The sequence below is a fragment of the Ascaphus truei genome, chromosome 1 (assembly GCF_040206685.1).
Source record: "Ascaphus truei isolate aAscTru1 chromosome 1, aAscTru1.hap1, whole genome shotgun sequence".
In the NCBI taxonomy this organism is placed as follows: domain Eukaryota; kingdom Metazoa; phylum Chordata; class Amphibia; order Anura; family Ascaphidae; genus Ascaphus; species Ascaphus truei.
Genome location: NC_134483.1, coordinates 408,096,678 through 408,118,246, shown reverse-complemented (window position 1 = coordinate 408,118,246; position 21,569 = coordinate 408,096,678). Strand labels below are relative to the sequence as shown.

Genomic DNA, 21,569 nt, shown 5'->3' with positions numbered 1-21,569 from the left:
GTAGACACGTCCCTCATGGCACGTCTAGCATGGACAAAAAAAATTCACGCGGGTGACGTCACACAGGCGCACGCCTCCGCACAGGCGAAGGCAGTATGGACCTGCCCTAAGAAACCAATGTGAAGGTGGGCTCAACGGGAAGCGAATCCTGATAGCTGGAGCAGGTGGAACGGAGCGGAGCATGACTGTAGAGATGGGCTGAATACGACAGAGTTAGTGCAGGCTCGACAGAAGCACAGTACAATGAATGAGGCAGAAGCAAAAAAGTCAGGCAGGTGGCAGGATACCAGTTAAACAGGCCTTGGTCAGGGCAGGCAGGTGTCACAAGCGTAGTTGGGGAGAGGTTTGGGTAGCAAGCAAGTTAGACGAATGGATGTTCTGATAGCAAGGCTGGATGCAAAGGTAAATCGCTCTGGCAACCAGAAAGTGGCCTGCTTTTAAAGGAAGCCAGGTGGTGTCAACAAGGCTATTTGGGCATAGGTGTGAGCAGTAGCTCAAAAGTATGCTGTGGCAGGTGAGCTTTCCAGTAGCTGGTTTAGCTCACTGTTACAGCTAATGCCCTAAATTTACTTTCCCTCCACTTACTTTCCTTACATTGTTTCCTTTTGTCACTACATAAACATCTCCCATGCAACAAACGTCTCTATTTTAACTTTTACATTATTTCTTTATAGCCATTACATTAAAAAAACGTATCTCACAATGCCAATGGCCTGAGGCTGAGCTCCTGGTGGTCACGGTGGCATGCGCGCCACACACCACAGCCCTCTATGGGGCAGGCCCCAATGGCTGTGTGTGTGGGCGCGCAAAGCTCTGTGACGCGTATGCTGGCAGGGAAGACAAGAATTTTGTCTTTATGTGCCGCGGTCACGTGGCCGCCCGCAGCCAATGGCAGGCCGTCATGGCCTTGCCGCCGCGCTACCCTAGATCTCCCCTACAGATGCCGATCACGGATGTAGTCTCTGCATGCACAGCCATGGTGCCAGGCGCGCGTGCAGCAGGGAAGATGGGCTGTAGCCTTAATGCCACTATAGGGGAGACGTCTCCTTTCCACTTAAAAAAATAAATAAATAAGTGGCATATGCCTATAAGAGACAAATCTCCATAAAGTCCTAAATTAGTTGAGAAACATTCCGGTTTGCTACTTTTCCTCTGCACCAGCTAACTACAACATAAAGCAGTGTGCAGGCGACTCTATGCAGGGTCTGTCGTGAGATTGGAGGAAGCGCAGTTGCTAGTGCGGGCTTCAGGGACATTTTTTTTTCATGTAAATCCAAATCAGGGAGTTAGCAGTTCTAGTAGAGGTGATAGGATTATTGCATATTGACTCAGTTAGTAGATACATTGAAGGATAGGTTTATCTATGTAGCGCACTTTCCCCCACCCCCTGGGAGATGTGTGGCTACGGTGTGTGAATGCGGTGCAATACCTGCTAGTGCCCAGGAGATCTGAGCCTCCGCTGCTGTTCAAGATTATATATCTTCTGCCTCTTCTTCTTACTGACTGCTTTGTACGTGGATGTGTACTCATAGCAGCAAGTTTATTTAATGCTAGGCATCTTGGCATCTTTATATTGTCTGGGAATCTAGATTTTTGTTTCTCAAAAAACAGTATTACTGCGACTACTTACTACTTGTAAATTCAGGGTACGCTGTTACTCTTAAGAGCTGAGCCAACATCCACCTTATCACTGAACAAATATGGAGTAAATTACAGACTGAGTCTATCTCAGAATATATTGTTAACTAGCACTACTACTCTCTGTTTTAATATTTACAGTGATCTATATTTTATGTTTGATTGAATAAATGCTGTTTCAATATTATAGTGGTGTGCTCCCTAAAAATGTATTTTTGGCGCTTTGTTTTGTTGATTCTGTATGTAAACCTATACTGCACCCTTCCCTATTACACCTACTGTTTAATAGCTCTATTGTAGTGACAGTGTTACAGTAGCTCACATGGTCTTTAGTAACTTGTTCTATACTGTAGGTCGTTATGTTATGTTATTTGGTTAGGGTGCTTAATGGACATTCTGTGACCCTAGCATTTGGCTAGGACCCCATTATAAACAGTAATCTCTAAGTAATAGTAGACAGGAAAATTAGTAATTGAAGTGGGACTGACTCCTATGGGGAGTGTACCCTGTGTAAGAGCTGTGCTCTTGGTTGGGTCCCCTCATAGCATGCTACCTCCGAGTGAGTTTAGGCTAGGATTGTTACTTTGTATGCACTGTGGTTGTTTAACTTTGCAGTGTGTTCTGTGAGCCCTGAGACCCGCTGAGTTGGTAGAGGTTCCATTGCCCAAAGAACCCAACAGGTTATGTCGCAATTTTTATAAAGTTATATAAAAATTGATGAATGAAAGTCCACCTATTTTAAATTGTGTCCATATTATAGGCGTGAGGGGGTTTTCATTCAGACACCCAGCCAGAACAGATGAAACCCTTAAATTGCAAGTACCCTACTTTAGAAGTGTATGGCAGGACATTCCTGTGAGTGAGTCATGCATAGGTAAATAAGACTTCTAAAAGCACCCTGCTGGTTCCATGCCAGGATGTCTGGAAAAAGCCCATAGATGAAAAGAGATGGCCAAGGAAGGTGTTAAGTGAGGAGGGGTAAATGCAAACAATCTTCATCTTAGCAAATGTCCAGATGGCCGGCCAAAAGCAGACAAAATGTCGCCAGGTAAAGGGGGCTTGGTCTGGTATGCTAAGCGGCAAAGGTGCGAGGTTCGCACATGCTCGTAGTGTACTAGGAAGCCCTCTCACAGGCTTTGGAGAGTACTGACAACCTGGGGATAGGTGGGCATATTTGGTTCCCACGCAGAGTTTGGCTGCAGAGTTTATAGATAGGTATGTTAACCCTATAAGAACCTGTGCAGCCCATCAGGAAGGAGATTCACCTAAGATTTATCATGCTGAAAGATGAAGTGAAAGATCCATCCTGTAACCAGACTTAACAGCGTAACTAGTAAGTGTATTTTTCGTTGTAATTGTAAATCAAGATGTGTATGTTCATTCTGTAAATAAATCACAATTTATTTTATCTCTTGCTTTGCTTAATCAAAGGATCCGGGTATTTTGTTGTTAAAAGCATTGGTCTCCCGTGACCTAATCAAATGCAACAAAGAGCTCAGACAGAACAAGGTATCCAGTACTTTGCATGAGCAAAGACTAGTAGAAACTGCCTGCCTATTAAAGGCCACAGGCAGCTGCAGGCAATGAAACCAAAGAAAGGCTGATTTCCTGTCAGGGGAATAAGGCCAAAATTTACCAGGAAGCAGGGTGACCGTGGTAGCTTCGGACCAGATGATGACATTTCCTGGATGTTCAGAAGATCCCTTATACAACAGTAGCCTTACTTTACCTAACCTACAGCGAGTTGTATCATGCAGTAGCACATAAATAGTAAGTGTTTGCTAGACTTGGAAAATATTTTATTCACTTCAAATTTATTATGGCTCTCTACAGCAGATCAACCCAAAGAGGTCTACGATTATCGCACAATTTCAAATACCCTTCACAGAGAGATAGGTGGGCCAATAAGGCAAAACCAACTGCCTTCCCCCGTCCTCTCTAACCATTACAATTTAACCTTAAAGAATGCCATCAGGGACGTGCGGGGCCTCAGTAACTGCCGCGCCCCCACCAGAAAATATTGCACTCCCCTGAACTATACAACTGTCTTTCAGTTTCAATCAATGCTTCAGTCAGTATAACTCAGCAGCTACAATGTATCCTAATATTACAAAGGTACAATTATTATTTATTTATTTATTATTATTTGCAGCTCAAACTGCTGGGAATATTGGCACCAAATTATCACAAACAGGAAATGTATGTATGTCTTTAATTAGATAGTGCCATTAATGTACATAGCGCTTCACAGCAGTAACACACGTGACAAATCATATAAATAAATAATACAAATCACAGATCATGGGAAGAAGTGATTCAGACATAAAAGTAACATTTAGGAAAAGGAATCCCTGCTCCGAACAGCTTACAGTCTAAGTGTCACCAATACCTTGCACTGCTGGGGAGGTGGGCTAAGGCCTGCTAAATCAAAAGATGCTCACTATATTAAAACTCACTAAAAATGGCAATGAGTAAAATGAGGTGATATTTAAACCCAAGGGATGTGATTAGGTCACCTAGAGAACGTGTGTACAGAGAAAAGAGAAGAGGTCCCAGGAGAGAGTCCTGGTGTACCTCCACAGAGGGATCGATAGAGGAAGAGGAGGTGTTAGCAGAAGAGACACTTTTGCTTCAACTTCAGTTCTTCGTAGTCTAACAGCAACCAGGAGTGCACATGCCAGGTGCTGGAAGCAGTCAAAACTTCTTTCTTCCTAATCATTCACAAGATTAACAAATGTTATGTTAATGAAAAAACTAACCAGCATTATCAATGGTACCTTTGTAAACTTCTGTAAAACTTAGCCGTCATGGCATAAAATCGAAATAACCCTGGCTGAGTGCTCAGTGTAAGTTGTTTCACTTACTCTAATATTCTTTGCAGGATAATATCATTCTGTCTTGTATGTATGTATGTCTGCAGAGGAAGATAGAATGGCCTAAAAAGGTCAAGTTGTGCGCCTTGCACTACACCAATGGAGATATGGGGAACCAATAAATTGTGAATGTGTGGTGACGGAACAAAAAACTGCAATAAGAGTGCGGAGGTGGTGCTGGCAGGGATGGGATTAATGATAAGCAAAGAAAAGAAAGAAAGCTTCCTAATAGCCGCACAAGAGAACACCTATTCCTATATTAAAAATTACTATTTATTAATAAATGATTAAAATATATTTATTGCAGCAAAAAACTAACGTGAACCAAAGTGATTAAAATAAATTAAAAACAGAGGAGGTAACTGTATGCCTAGTTCAAATTAACAGTGTATGCTAGGAATAACTATTTTAGAATGTCCCACTGCTATATGATTATACTAACAGTGGTAGTTATACCAATACAGTTCTATATAGTTTGAGGACTACAACACATATGTGTGTGTATATATCCGTATACTAGCATTAGCTGGCTCAACAAATATACTATATTATTCTGAGCACACACACTATATTAAGCTATACTCTCCATTTAGGTGTAGTCCTCAAACTATATAGAACTGTATTGGTATAACTACCACTGTTAGTATAATCATATAGCAGTGGGACATTCTAAAATAGTTATTCCTAGCATACACTGTTAGTTTGAACTAGGCATACAGTTACCTCCTCCGTTTTTAATTTATTTTAATCACTTTGGTTCACGTTAGTTTTTTGCTGCAATAAATATATTTTAATCATTTATTAATAAATAGTAATTTTTAATATAGGTATAGGTGTTCTCTTGTGCGGCTATTAGGGAGCTTTCTTTCTTTTCTTTGTATGTATGCATGTCTTTATTTATATCGCGCCATTAATGTACGTAGCGCTTGCTTCATAGCAGTAATGCACGTGACAACCATATAAATAACATATGTAGCCCTGTTTCCTACTGGGTACAGTATAACTACCAATGTTGTGTAACCTGTTGCCTTGCAGGGCCTAAGCCTCTGCCACGGAGAGCCTGGGGCAATGTATATGAATAAATGATCTCTTACCAAATGCAGCGCATCCACCTGCGATGGCTCCCAGCAGAGCGGGAGTTGTTCCTCGCAGGACAATAACACAATACTACTCACACAGCATGTAAAAGAAACAGTAGCTTTACTAGCGGTAACCATAACCATGTATGTATCATAACTTGTCAGTATTCCTCCTTGATGAGACACAATAGATAACGTGTCTCGCAGGACGCGACCCTTCAACGTGTTACCCCCACACCGTGTCCAATGTCCCACACTGCAATCCCCAAATGTGTGTGTGTGTGTGTGTGTGTGTGTGTGTGTGTGTGTGACTGCGCAGCCACTAAGATGAGCAATGTTACAATTGGTGCACTTTAGTAGATATTACCTGCCGAGCGCTCCTGTGCTCGGGCCTACAAACAATCTTCGCAAAGGATCTGATGACAGGGACCCGTCTGTCATGGTAAAGTGGGTTTGGCCTGGTATTAAAGGGGTTACACCCCATTTGGCAACCCCCTGCTCTCACTGGGGAAGCAAGGGGTTAACTGGATTGGGGTCCAGAATTGTGTTTTTACCTTACTTCAGAATCCAACTGTTTATTCCCCTGTAAAAATGTATTGTCTCATCCCAGTGTTTGCACCAACACATACACTGGGGTTGATGCGGGAGGCTTAAGGGGTTAATGAGCTACAGTTTTAGGAAAATACAAATATGTGTGGTGTCTTTTCAGAAATATCTGGGCTTCAAAAGACTTGATTGAAGTGGGTGTGAAAAGTACAGAGGGGGTTTAGTGTACAGTATGTTAATACCTAATTTGCAGGCCAAGGGTATATTGCTGGTAGAGACAGCTAGGACCCAGGTCTGGAGCATTGGGTGTGAAATATAGCACCTGTGACAAACGTTCTCTACGCAGGAGGCCCAGCTTCAAAGCATTTCTTGACAAGGGGTTTATGGGCCAGGGGTGCGGCTACAGAAGAAGATATCAGAATGAGTGAACTTATTAAATATAAGAATATTATGAGATGTCCTCGGCTGAACATGCTAAAAGCTACATGTGTGTATTCGTGGGACACATTCGCAAATAATGATTACAGACACATGATGTCTAGCAGGTACTAAGAGACAGATATTAATCTCTCTCTTAATTTTAGTATTACACGGTTATATTTAGTCTTATTGGGAGCGTCATGCGTGCCGGAATGTATTAATATGTCTTGCGTGCCAGTAAGTACTACTGAACTGAAGTTATGAAGTTATTTAGATAGGAAAAGCAGTTTTTAAACGTCCTTGGGTGGGAGGAGTTTTACTCTGGGGAAAACTGTCAACCTCACCACTGATTTATGAGAGGGGCTGGGTTTAGGTTGTGTTCAATGGGAAATAATTGTATATAAACAAGGCTCAGCCTATGGCTATTGTCTTTTGTGCTTTTCGTGATGTCTACATCTGAACATGTATTATGGATGAAATTGTCAATCCTGTATCCTGATGGCTTTCTTGTCCAAACCCTTTAAGTAAGTGTATATTTTGCCTGTTATTTGTATATCTTGTGTGTTCACCTTTTTCAAGGAATAAATTATATTTTATCATATCTCAGCCGTGTTCAGTTCAACCCAGGTGTTTTGGTGTATAATATAGGCCTCTTACAAGTTCCCGTGACACCGTCGATGGGGTCATCCGGGGCGATCCCACCCAGATGGCTGATCTTGTCTTTGTATAGGTCTGGTCCCAAACCTCTGATGCAATTCGGCAGCAACTCTGTGTCCCTAACTAGACACACTAACAGGGCAAGTTCCTATTCTAGGGCCTGTCCCTACATTGACAACAAGTTCACTGGGACTCAGGGGCCTATCTGGGCCTGGCGGTATTCGGGCCTAGTGTAGAGGCTACTTGCCTCTCTACACCTGGAGCTCCTACCTCTTCCCCTTCCTGGTCTTCTCTGACTAGCATGCTCCCCTGCGCAACCTCATATCCTCTTCCTGCCAAGTTCCTGTTACCCTATTGGCTCCCTGGCGTCACCTGGTCTGGCTGAGGCTCATGGGACTTGTAGTTCCCTGCTCTAGACCTCCTCTGGTTGGTCCGTGCGCTACCGCAGCCACTCACTGCGCATGTGCGACCTCTCTTCTGTCGCCGTCGCCTACGGGGCTCGCTGCGCATGCGCGAGTACCAAAACGGCGGCGCCCTGAACACTCAGGCCGCCGCGGAGCCTCCTATGCACCGGAGCACTCCCTGCACACTTTGCAGCCTTCCCTGACTCTCCCACTACAGAGGAGGTGAGGGTAAACCTGGGGAACCTGGCTACACATAATATAAATAACACATAAAGGGAAGGAGAAGTGCTTCAGGCATAAAAGTAACATTTAGGAATAGGAGTCCCTGCTCCGAAGAGCTTACAATCTAATTGGTAGGTAGGAAGAATGTACAGAGACAGTAGGAGGGCATTCTGGCAAGTGTGTCTGCAAGGGGCCAAGGTTTATGTATGAGGTGTTAATTATCAGCCATGGAGCTACTCATATGCTTCCTTAAGCAGTTGTGTTTTGAGGTGGGTTTTAAATGTGGATAGAGAGGGTGCTAGTCGGATATTGAGGGGAAGGGCATTCCAGACGTGTGGGGAAGTCCGTGAGAAAGGTTTAAGGCTGGTGGGTGCTTTAGATACAAAGGGGTAGAGAGAAAACATTCTTGAGCAGAACGCAAGAGTCAGGATGGTGTATAGCGAGAAATTAGGGCTGAGATGTGAGGAGCAGAAGAGTGTAAGGTTTTAAAAGTGAGGAGGAGAATGGAGTGTGAGATGCGGGATTTGATAGAAAACCAGGAGATTTCAGCAGGGGAAATGCCGAGACAGATTTAGGAAAGAGTAGAGTGATTCTGGCAGCAGCGTTTAGGATAGATTGTAAGAGAAACAGGTGTGAGGCAGGAAGGCCGGACAGCAGGAGGTTACAGTAATCGAAACGGGAGAGAATGAGGGTCTGTGTCAGAGTTTTTGCAGTTGAGCAACAGAGGAAAGGGTTTATCTTTGTAATATTGTAGAGGAAAAAACTACAGTTCTTTTCTACCTTTTGAATGTGAGAGAGGAGTCGAGTGTGACCCCTAGGCAGCGTGCTTGGGCTACTGGGTGAATGATCCTGCTTCCAACAGTAATGTGGAAGGAGGAAATAGGGCCAGGTTTGGGAGGAAGAACGTCTTCCAATATGTCTGCTGGGTTTCCTTTTAAAGTAGCAGTCCGATTTGATTGCCATTTTCATTTAAAAAAAATTACTTCAAGAGATCTTTTTGCCCCGTCCAAATGCTATTATTTTTCAACTCCAGTGCTTCATTTGAAATATTTTGTTGTGAATAAAAGTGTTGGGAGGTTAAAATGGAGCTCTCCCCAGAGCCCAGTGTAGTCCGAGGTTACATTGGTAGATGTTGGTGGATTATTTGTGACATGGGCTCAGGACTGGTTACATTACTGGTGGGTTATTTCTGAGTTCGGTCTCAGGAATGGTTACATTGTTGGTTTGGTTCCGAGGGTAATGTAGGTTAATTGCTGGGAGGCAGAGCCACTGTTTATGAAATATTTCTCTGGCTGGGAGACGAAAAGTTAACTTCATTATGTAATTCAGGGGTGAGCAAATTGGGGGGCGCAAGATTTTCTGGGTGGGGGCACAAGATTTTCTGACGTGGGGGCGCGTTGCTTACAGAGACCCCGTGCTCTTCCCCAAAGGCATTGAAATTAAATGTCAAAGGACTGCGCAAGGCCTCTGTAAGTTCCCTTGTTCCTGATGGTGTTGGGCAACGAGTAGCCATGGCAGCACGTCATCAAATGGTGTGTGAAGTCACGTGCCATGGCAACGTGATGTCACATGACCCCGCAGCATCATTTGACGCCAGAGACATGGTAAGGTGGGGGGGGGGGGGCGCAGACTGAAAAGTTTACGCACACCCTTGATGTAATAGGTTGAATGATGTATTGTTATGATTGATCGCCTGACGAAGCACTACGTGCGAAACGCGTAGAGGTCACATGTGACTGTTCCTGTAGAGTTTTGCAGTCGGAGGTGGCGGGTCTCTACACTTCACTTCCCTCCTACTCAGATCGGTCGGGACCCCTTCTGTAGTTCTAATATGAACTAGCATTGACCTGCTATATTCCTCCGCTTGTACTGGTGTCTAACCAGTTATTCTAACACTGTTTACCCTCGTTTTTTGATTATTTTAACCCAATCAATAGATTTTGGTTGTCTATTGTCCTATCATCATTTTTTAATATTAAAGTGTTTATTGTCCCTCAGTGCGCCTGCCTGTCACTTGTCTTTCATGTATTGTTATGATTGTTTAATAAATTGTCAAAGTCATAACTGACGACGTCACAGCTTCCTATTGGCCCACAGAGCCCAGCCGCTTTGAATTGCAGACATATAGTGAACCCCAGAATGGCTACCAGCACCCTCCCCCCCCAACAGAGCCAATTATTTTCAGAAGCAGGGGGTCCCCGGAGCTGAAACTAATGGGGTTCAGCTTCAGAGACCCCCTTCTTCAATTCTGTATTAAAAAAAAAAAAAAAAAAACCTTTAACCTGTATGTATTTTAGATTTTGTTTTCATCCTCTCACATGGTACTGTTCTGCAGAATATGTTGGCGCCATGTAATATTATTATCCCATCACAAGCTAAAAGGGCAAAACTAAACAAGGACCACAACCTAAAAGCAAATCGATCGTAAGCAGACACATCTGGTAAGACTCCATTCCAGGGCGCGCGCGTATAATTTATATATATATACATACATACATACATACATACATACACACACACACACACACACACACACGTGTGTATGCACACAACATATGGTATATTTGTATTCTTTCTAAAGAGGTTCTTTACAATACAGGGAGATCTGGGTATTTATCATACTATTTCTAAGAAGGCATAAAACAAATTAGAGTGCAGAATATATTTTGCTGTATTCGTACGTTTATATGTCATTTCTGTGACGTGTTCCGACATTGGTGAGCAAAGATGGAAATGTTGATCTTACTGTACACAAAAACACCACCTTGTAACAGAAATATTCTTAATGTGCCCTGCGGGTAACAAGAAATAAGCCAAAGTAACCACAAAGGAATGCATTGTAGTTACATTTCTCAATACTACCTGCACTGCAACACAATGAAAAATGGGATAGGATTTTATTGTTCTGTGAAGGATAATGTTCATCAGCAAGTGGGTTGTGAAAACCATTCAGTGAAAAATATACTTCGCGTTAGTGGATTCCAACACTTTAAGAATTGCAAAGCCCTGATTCTTATTTTTCTTATTTCTTATGCAGTAAAGATCCAGCTTGATCTATCCTATGTGCTTGAAAATAGCATGGCTGTGACTTTTGTTTTAGAACATGTTACATCGTCTTGTATTACATACAATGTATATGCCATCAAAATATAAAAGATTTTTTGTAACTGGAAAAAAGAAAAAGTAATGGACAATGACGTGTAGTTGGGCAGAGGAAGAACGAGGTTGCGGGAAGGCAGAGGTTGTATGGAGTGCATGGTCTGATGGGGGAGTGAGGGCAGACACGATTCAAGGGGCAGAGGTTAAGAGAAGGGATACGGGGTGCAGGGGGAAAAAGAGCAGGGAGAAGGAATTTGGTAAAGGAAGGAGAAGACAAAATTAGACAACGCAGAGGTGCGATTGTATCTTAAGCATTTCAAATAGTTATTGGGGTTTGCACACTGTAATTTACTTAGCTAATATTTGTATTTGCCATCACTTGTGAGCATATTCACATCTCAGACAGGTCTGCAACCCTTCTTTTCACTATTATCTCCAAGCATACAGTGCCTTCCACTGCAGCCAGGGATTCTGGGAAATGACATGCAAACGAGCACACCTTTTGCTTAATGTCCATTGTAACATGGACCCCTATAATCTTATGCATGCCGTATTACACAGCTTTTCATCACAGCCGGGGTTAAAGAAGTGCATAGCCAGTGAACCTACCCACAAAACAGCTGTTTCAACCATTTGGGTCTCATCCGTGTGAGGCTGGTTATACTGACTTTTGCAATGTGAAGCTGGAAAAGGTTTCTACTTCTTGTAAAGTGCTGGCAACATGGCTACAGGAAGGCTGTTAGAGACCGTGTGTGCGACACCTGTGAGTTCACTTTGTAGAAAAGGTTTCTACCACACAATCGGTAATACAATTTTTGGCTAGTGCAGTGTCAGGCATTATATTATAGTGCATTTTCACATCCTACAAATAAGTGAGGCTTGGTGGGCAGGAATGTTCCTGCATTACGGAGCTAGTACTAACAGTCAACAGTTATGAAGTTGAATGGAGGTGTGGGGGAGAATTGGCAGAAGCTCAGGAACTAGAGCAGTGGGTTAATTGCTGCATTCCTCAATGTTGTAAGGTTATCAAATAAAAATTCAGGAATGCTTTTAAAGTGTATTGTACATTTATGGGGTTCCGTTATCTCAATTTCAGTTTTGAGCGAATACAGGTACTTTTAAGCACTTTGAGCTTTATAAACTATGTACGTAGTAATAATAATAAATAATAATATATTAGTTAGGTATGACAAGTGTATGAGGCCAGAGCAAAACGATAAAGAAATGGGAAAGAAAGTAACAATATCAAGTAAAAGTACAAGCAAAAAAGCAATGTACTCCTCCACAAGGAGAAAGCAGAATGAAGAGGACAATAGTGCTGAAAAATAGAGGATTATATGTAGGCCACACAGGTGAGCAAAAGGTGGAAGAAATGAGGGAAGAAGTAGTCATTGTAAACAGCATCCAGAGAAGCATGAAAATGCCTCCCAAAAAATAAAAGCATCTGAACCAGACTGTACAACTATAGAAACTGTGAAATAGAACGGCTAACTTAGAGTGACCTCGTCTCACCTTGAAGTGTCTGCCAAAAACCTGAGCAAGATGCAATGAGACTTGGCAGTATTATTGAAACGGGAAACTTGCTACGAACAGCACTTCTCAAATGTGTCTGTGTTCACCTATTTACAAAAGAAGCAATCCAACACAATAACAAATGTGTTGTTTTTAAGTGTTTATTTCACATTTTTATAACTATTCCATGATTTTTTTTAGCACTCACCTGTGCCAGTGGAACCACACTATTCTTAATAGCAGAAGACTCACGGATAAGCAAGTATATCCCTTCTCGCCAGTTAAAAAAAAATATTGGGTGGTATCAACAGATAATCAGTAAGTGGCACACTACATTTTACAGATGTTTTCCACTGGTGTGCTCCTGCATTGGGTGCCGGTAGTGTAATTAAAAAAAATGATAATAATAATTGAGCATGCGAGTGCTACTTAAAGGAAACATTTAATTTGTGCGAAATAGATACTTCAGAGAGATCCGCTTTAAATAAAACCTGTCAAACAAACCCCTACTTCAATGTAAGATACTGTACTTGTAAACCAGGGGGGAGGGGGAAGAGGACTTTAAAATGTTATCCTATTAAAACTGCATCAAATAGTAAACAGATGACTTTTTAAACATCACATCAAAGGTTATAAACTGCTTCCAAAAAAGACAGAATCTTCATTCGAGAAAAAAGAAAGAAGCATTTTATGACTTAAGAAATAGAAAAAGGCGAGTACTTTTTATGAATTGCAGATCGTAAAGCAGTACGGAGGGTTTAGATGTGTGTTGCATTACTTTCCAGAGTGTCAGGCTGTTTCGGAAGATGAAAGCACTTGTGAATCTACAAAGTGAACTCACAGGTGTCGCACACACGGTCTCTGACAGCCTTCCCGTAGCCATGTTGCCAGCACTTTACAAGAAAATTGTAGAGTTTGCAAAAGGTTGACCATGAAATTTATCCACAACCATTTTAATCTCCACTCATCACCAGGCTGTGTTTGTTCCATGTCCTACCTTCAGAAGACTTACAAATTACTTCAAAGTTTACTATTGTAAACAAGTACTTAAATTCATTATACAAAACTATGGGCCATCGATCAATCTATCCAATATTTTATCCCTAAAGATCCACTTGTGGGCAGGCAATGCTAGTTAGACCATACTAAACGCAAAATAAGAGTAAATATATAATTTATTACCTTTACTTTAGTCGGTTCTAGAATGGCCTACAACCAACTCAAAAACAATGCACTAAAAGTGCTGATCTTGTACTGAGAGTTTATATGCTTTAATATACTTCTAAATTTGATCATCCCGTCTCACACTAAGCCCACTTTTTTTGAACTACCAAATGTCACCGAACATGGTACAGTGACGCTGCAACAATGGTATTCGCTCGCTTGGACTCCGAACGGAAAAAATAAAAATGTTACAGGGAAATTTAATTTTCTGATATGTATGAAGGAATATAGTCATTTCATTTTGGACTCACTCAGTGGTAATGTGCCTTTAATGAAACACACACACACACACCTTTTCTAAAATAAATAAATTAAAAAAAAAAATATATATATATATATATATATATATATATATATATATATATAATTTTTTTTTAAATGTATTTATTTTAGAAAAGGTGTGTGTGTGTGTGTGTGTGTATATATATATATATAGTATAAAAAAAAAGCAGAGGCACGTCCCACATAGCATAATTTTGTGCAGACATTTATTCAAAAATAGGTGTAAAATAGCACACTCACAAGTGTAGCTATGACATGCGCATTTACAGATAATCTAACTCAGAGAGATGATACTCATCTTGAACTTTTCAATTGCCACGACAGGGGATCATCACCTAGGATTCCAGCAGCCATTATAAAGCAATAACATCCTTGAGTAGAATCCTCCAAGGGAAGCGAGTAGCCGTGCAAATATTAGCAATATAGTGCAGTTCAATAAATGTATCACTCAAACCACTGTGAATAGCGCAAGGTTCTTGATACACAAGCCGCTCGTGGTAGCGTGATGATGACGTAATGTATATTGTAAGTTTGTGTATACATACACACACCCCATTGTTTTCAATATTTAATGAATTACACAATTTGTAACTATATTATGTTTATTGTTTATCAAAAACAGGTAACTGGTAAGATTTCACAAATAAGTTAGTTTAGTGGTGCAGTTAATACAATTGTGTTGAGCCCCACAACCATTGCATTAAAATCACCTTCCTTTCTAATTTCTTTTTATTTTCTGGCAAGAGGTCTATAGAATTTTTGGAAAGTACTCCAAGTCCAGGTCGAGATATTACAACGTCTAATTTAGAAGCATCATTAACACAGAGTATAGAACAATATGTTGGGTGCTTTTGATGGAGGCCCAGAAAAGTTTAAGAAAAAATGAGTTTACTTTCTACAAGATTAATGTATTTTCAACACATTTATCCATATTTTGGAACCATTCCAAAATGGCTTCTATTTTAAAAACATGGTTTATGCTAAATAGTATTTGCATAGTAAACAGATCTGCTGGCTAAAAGTATATCCCAAATCCAAAATTGAATTGTATATACTGTATGAAGGTATAAGTAGACCTGTGGTAAATAATGACATACCTCGACTGCTGTCCAGATTTAAAATTCTCAATCCACTGAATTTACTTACATCGAAGAGAAAAAGAATCTCAGAAGAGGTCCAACCTGCCCATAATGCCCTACTACAATAATATAGTGTTTGTGGAAAACAAGCATCTTTATACTAAATCTACACATCCTGTCCTCTATCCAAGGGTCCTCAACTCCAGTCCTCAAGCCCCCCCACCACGTCAGATTTTCAAGATTTCCCTGCTTCAGGACAGGAGGCCCAATCAGGGGCTCAATCTTTGAATAAGCCACCTGTGCTGAAGCTGGGACATCCTGAAAACCTGACCTGTTGGGGGGGCTTGAGGACTGGAGTTGAGCCCCCCTGCGGTTTCTATACGGACTTCAAAATACGTGGGGTGTAGAGATAAATAAAGCCAAAACATTCCGGTCTATTTTCTAAAGCAGGTATATGGTATTACATTTCATGTCTACACAGAGTCCTGACATGACTCATGCCTTTTATCAGGTAGGGTGTGCACTTTTTAAAAAGAGACTAACCTGATCTGTGAGCTTGTCATCGCATTTACATATGTAGTCTTGTCTCACAGCGGAGATACTGACATACTGTAGTTATAAAGGAAGTAATCACCTTCAACTTAGAGAACCACAGAAATAGGCTTTCAGTCAGGGCTGGGCCTGCTGAAATGTACACGATGTTGGAAAATGTAGAAGTGGTTTCTAGCACTCTTAAAACTAATACCAGAAAAAAAAAAATGTTTCCCAGCGCTTACTTAGTCCCAATGTGTGCAAAAAATACATAATCAATATAATTGTGACTTTATATAATAACGTGAACTGTGATCAATTAGAAAAATGTAATAAATGGTGACATATGAAATTTATTAAAAAAAAATCCTCTACACCACCCAGTGCATAGTGCCAATTGAAAAGCGGCTCGAGAAACCCTTAAAAGACTGTTCTCTAGGCTGGTGAATCCAAATTTTCTTCAAATGATCAGGGGAGCACCAATGTTCACATCGAAGTAATGAAAGAAACAATAAAAAACAACATGGTGTGGTACAATTTCAACCAGAATGATATATGCAAGTGTTAGACAATTGCACTCACACTTTTCTCCTTCTTAATAAAGCAGTACAGAGACGCTTCTCTCTCTGATTAGAGCAGTGGATCAGGAACTTCGCACATGGAACCCCTTTGGTACTAGAATCCTTCCCATCCGTTGTATATATCTAAAGAAATACTAAATTGCGCAGTATATCTCAATATTGTATTCAAAGATAGAACATTAAAAGCACATATGGATGTACACTCCCATTTTGTACATTACATCTTTTCGTGGTACGAAATCCCGACTCCTCTCCGTTTGTGTTTGGCCGGTACACAAGCTGTGAAGCTTACTTCCGCGTCTCGGCTCTCATCTACATCACTTCCGATTTGGGTGAAGTTGAGGGCGGAAGGGCTGTGTGGAGGAATCCCCGTCTGCCAGGACTTTGCGTCACGAAAGCAATCTGATTCAACGCGTTTCGTTGGTACGACTTCTTCAGGAATCCTGATCCACTGCTCTAATCAGAGAGAGAAGCGTCTCTGTACTGCTTTATTAAGAAGGAGAAAAGTGTGAGTGCAATTGTCTAACACTTACCTATATCATTGTGGTTGAAATTGTACCACACCATGTTGTCTTTTATTGTTTCCTTCATGACTTCAATGAGAACATTGGCGCTCCCCTGACCATTTGAAGAAAATTTGGACTCTTAAAACTACCCAACCCGAAAGATCAGAGGCCTATCATATACAGTAAAGAATATGCCATATCCTTCCCTAGCGGACTACATATGCATAGTTAAAGAAGATGGATGAAAGGAAGTTCACGTGCAAGAAGATGGCATTACTGTCACAAAGTGTGTGGGGCTTGGAGCTTGGAAGGCAAAATGTAGCTCAATGGTGGGTTTTGCGCAACAGGAACAAGAGAGAGAAGTTGTAACATTAGCTGTAAACCGAAGGTGGTGATATTAGAATCAGTAAGGATGTTTCAGTGTGCTGTAGACTAAAAAACGCCTAGCATAAAAACAGTGGTCCTGTTTTTTCTTGTTTTAGACGTAGCTAAACCAGGGTGTCCCCCAGTGCTGATCTGACCACCCAGTTCCCAAGATATTTGTACTTTTTTTATGCCGGCGTTTGCCACACAAAAAAACCCCTACAAATATAGCCACATGGGGGCGAAGAGAAAGTCGCAACATCCTCTTTCGATGACAAAGCAACATTCAATTGGCCACCAAAGCAAGGCTGACCCGGGTGGCCATATTGTGTCCACCAGAAAGAATTCAGCTTGTGGATTGGCTGAGGGACCATCTGGTTAAGGTTATATTAAGAACAATCCACCTCCCCTCCCCCCCCCCAAAAAAAGCAGTAAAGCGTGGATAATACATCACAAATAATTCATTTTAGGTTAAAAAAAAAAAAAGAGCAATCACTGTGAAACTTTAATTCTAATATCTCTGGAATCTGGGGGTGTGTAGGCGATATTGTGCAGTGCTAGAGATATCTTATTCACATATCTAAACTATGCAGACACTATGAATGCTGTTCAGTTCCAGTTACTGGAGTTGCTCACTGCAATTAATTGTATTATTTTTTGGAATGGTTTTACAGGCCCCTCTGGTAGGAAAATAGGAACATAAGCAACAAACAAACGGAAAAAATATTACGGGAAATATTTTAAATTCTGTAACTGTCACTAGAAAGAAAGCCAAGTTTGTAATAATAATCATTTGAATTAATTTTTTTAAGTATTGATATTCAGATTAATTTCACATTGATCATTGGAGTAAAAAAAGGTGAAGGAGCCAACAAATGCTATTACTATGATCGGCTTAACTAATTTATTGTAGGTTGCTCTCAGAAATGTGTTGCAAGCTTCCACGGCAGTGAAACGGTCAAAAACTCACCACTGGCGTAGACCAGCTAAGTATATTGCAGTCTGTTGTTGTGGATTCTAGCACCAAGGCCATTCACGCATACCAAGTTATGATAATGACAGGACAAAACAAATAAGCTTGTGTACTTTGTACACACCAGCAAGTTGCTTGATTTCACAGAATACCATTCTTCAATTCCTATATTACCTAATTAACCACAAATGAAGTCTATTAGCAGGTAATGATCAACCTTTCTCGTGAGCAGCTTCAGAGGTTTGGAACGCGATCCCACCAGAGGTCAGAAAATACAGACTTTTCCATTGCGTGGGGCACGGGGTACAACCAATTTCTTCCTTCTGGCTTTTCCCTTTCTCTCTCATTTTTTAGATATAAGTGTAGTTGTTCTTCAATTGATTGAAGTATTGCGGTGCCCCTTAAGGGGAGGCTTGTTTTTACTTAAAGAAATGATGATGCTGCAGAAAATACCTGTTGCAACACTGTTTCATTGCAGAATCTAGCACAGGGGGTGCGCAAACTGGTGGGCTCAAGATTTTGCAGGGGGTGCCACCGGTTACAGTAGCCCCGCGCTCATCCCCAAGGCATTTAAATTAAATGTCGGGGGATCGTGTGAGGCCTCGGCAACTTGCCTTTTCTCGTCTTCGGCGACACGCCATTTGAAGACGCGGGGGTCAAGTGACATCACGTTGTCATTTGACGCCGGGTACAAGGTAAGAAAGGGGGGCGCGAGCAAAAGTTTGCGCACCCCTGATCTAGCCCAAGTTACAATAAACGTTACCAGTGAAAGGTAGACAGACAGAGGCATACTGCACAACAGGGCTCTTCAACCAGTTCTGAAAACAGTTAGTAGTAAAAAGGCCATGATCTTATAAAAAGTTATTTTAGATATATTCCCAAACTTGAAAATTATATTTCAACATTTTGCAAGTATGTTTAACAACTGTAACAAATATGTGTATTACCTTAACGTACAAGTGAGTTTTAGTGTGAACAATTGCACTTTGCTCCTGCTAATTTCACATTAGCTGTTTGGGCAGCTGAGAGTTCAAGGGCTACAAGAAGGCCCTTCGAGGGAGGCCAGTAGAAAAGCCCTGGCATACACCATTGCTGGAGCAGGTCAGCGTCAGCACAGAACCGTGACTAATGTCTCCAGTAAAATCCATCTTTTGTAACCCTGCTTCAGGCAAAGATGTTGTTGCTTCTGTGGTTTCTTTACCCTTTCCCCATCCTGTTCTTATTGGAGACAATACATGTAAAGCAGAAATCCCGCTAAGGAGAAATTGCAATGATTTTTTTTTTACATAATTGGAATCAGGGGCTTCTCCTCTGGAGTAGAACCATGATATTTTCAACTTGAAATATATATTACAATACCGGAGGGATTGCTCCTTTAAGGGGAAGGAAAGCTTTCCTGTGCAAACTCCTGTTAAACATTCCGACAAAGGAATTAGCCAGATGGAAGCAAACTCATCCTGAATTTCAGCTCACTACAATCTAAAAACACTTACTGTATAGGTGTTGGATTTTGACAAAAAGGCAAAAGTGACTCAGAAGTGACCCCTTAAACATGTCACTACTTTAGTTCACTTTGGCCCTAGTAGGCATTAACCTCTAAATGCATTACTGTATCCCTAAATTACTTTTGCTAGCTCTGGCCCACTAAATATTGACTCCTCTCACTTTTCTATACCAAAGATCACCTTACTCTTACTTGCCCCGATACCATGCTTAGTTAAGAATCCCCGCTCTAAAGAGCTTACAATCTCATACTGTTTGAATGTCTTAAAAACTTTTAGCCCTAGAGTGCTCTTTGCAACTATGTAGTAGCAATATTTGTATGTTAGGCCTCGTCCAGGGTGGTGCCGAGCAGGCGCGTCCGCCAGCTCACGCAGGCCACGTGCATTGTCGCAACGTGTCCAGCGTGAGCGCGCTTGCTCTGCGCTCAGCCACTTGACGAGCAAGCAAAATTGATTTTGCTGCTCGCAAGCGCGTCACGTGAGCAGTTCGCTCTCAGACGCCCTCCGTGATGTCGGAGCCGCGCCCCCAGACGCACGCGCACCTAGCCGGCCAGGAAAAGCACGGCCGAGCACGCACCCGTTCCCTACCTAAGGTAGGTAGGTAAGGAGGCCTAAGGTGTATGTATTTTACAAACGTACATCTCCCAATATAATGTATAGATACAACATATCTACAACGAACCATGTTTTGGTTACACACTAAATAGAGAACCATTGGAGATTTTATATATTTACGCAGTCAGCACTAGACATAGGAATATAATACCCACTGATCCTCTTCCTACCCAACAAGCTAAGCAATGCACAGACAGTAGAGATTATTTGTCACTCTTGCTGGCATGTGCTCAGGTAAACGTGCCACAGCACTGCATCCTTCCCCTGGCACCTAGTTACCTGCAGCTTGGTTCAGGTTGGATCTCCTGTGCCTCCTGTTCGCAGCCCTGTCCCTGAGCTCTCTCAGCTCCTCCTCCTCTTCCTCCAGCCAGGCTTCAGCCATCAGCAACCAACACCGCGGACAGTTATGGAGGGCTCAGAAAAACGCATCCCCCACTCCTCCACCACGGTGGGAGAGCAGAGTGCTCAGCCCCAGATCAGGGCCGAGGTGTGATTGTACGTGCTGCTCGCTCTATGCAAACCTGGGCAGCACGCAGCAGGCACCGCTTCCCTCCCGCATCTCTTCAGCAGTAATGTGCTCTGGTCTCACCCACTGCATGCAACAAAAAGGACAAAGATCCCTCTACAATAAAGGCAGCCGCAGCACCATCAGCCTTTCCCCAGTCGCCTGTGGGCACTTGTTCTTCCTCTCCAGTCCTCAGTCTGTCTCTCCCTGTAGTCCTCCCAGCAGCATCTCCCTCTGGGGACAAAGTTTGGGCTGTGTGTACACGGATCCAGCAGGGACTGTCTGTCTGCAAATCCCCCCCAGAGGGACACAAAGCTGGGGCTCTAGGGAGGAGGGGGGTAAATAATAAATACAACTTCAAGAGAAAAGCCGAGGCTTGCTTTTTTTTCTTTTCTTTACTCCTTCTCCCCTGCACTTTGTAAATATTCCGGTGTCAACAGGAAATTGCTCTCTCTCTCTCTGATTCCTTGTGATAGTAAAACAAAAGGCGGGGGAGAGGGAGGAGGTACCTGCAGTAAGGAGATGGGTGCAGACATGTGTGGAGAGGCTCTAGCTAACCTCTTCACTGCTGGTGGGGCCCTGGCAGGAACCCAGGCTAATGCATTGCTCCTGCACAGAGGATATCACTGGATTAAATGCTGAGCAAGACTTTGCATATTCCTCCTGTGGAGTGGGAGCTAGGGGAGTGAATACTTAAAGATACAAGGCAGTAATTTCCAGCACTGAAGGGAGAAGGGCAAGATCTGTCAGAAAAATGGGAGCCATGTATGCAAATATATATGTCATGATAATGTCATGAGATATTAGGTATTTTAATCCACCTGGGGCTTCGGGGGTTAAAAAAGTACAACTTGGGTCTAAAAATACCATATATTGTGTTATGACAGGTTCAGGCTTGTCAGGGGTGAGGCGCTTGCGAGTGTGAGTAGTAACACTTGTCCTGTAGAGGAAATACTGT

General features: G+C 42.0%; 1 protein-coding gene across 3 annotated transcripts in view; it reads right to left on the bottom strand.

Annotated features, from left to right (window-relative positions):
* The window catches only part of SH3D19 (SH3 domain containing 19), a 128,821-nt gene extending 107,618 nt beyond the window's left edge, over positions 1-21,203 (bottom strand). The window contains exon 1 of one of the 3 annotated variants that reach the window (XR_012803781.1): positions 20,386-21,203. Coding sequence is in view for 2 of the 3 variants with exons in the window: in XM_075613593.1 (XP_075469708.1) it covers positions 20,386-20,488 (103 nt within the window). In the remaining variant the exon portion in view is untranslated. The remainder of the gene's footprint in view (positions 1-20,385) is intronic. The other 2 variants (XM_075613593.1, XM_075613601.1) reach the window with 2 other exon arrangements.
* Positions 21,204-21,569: the final 366 nt, after the last annotated feature.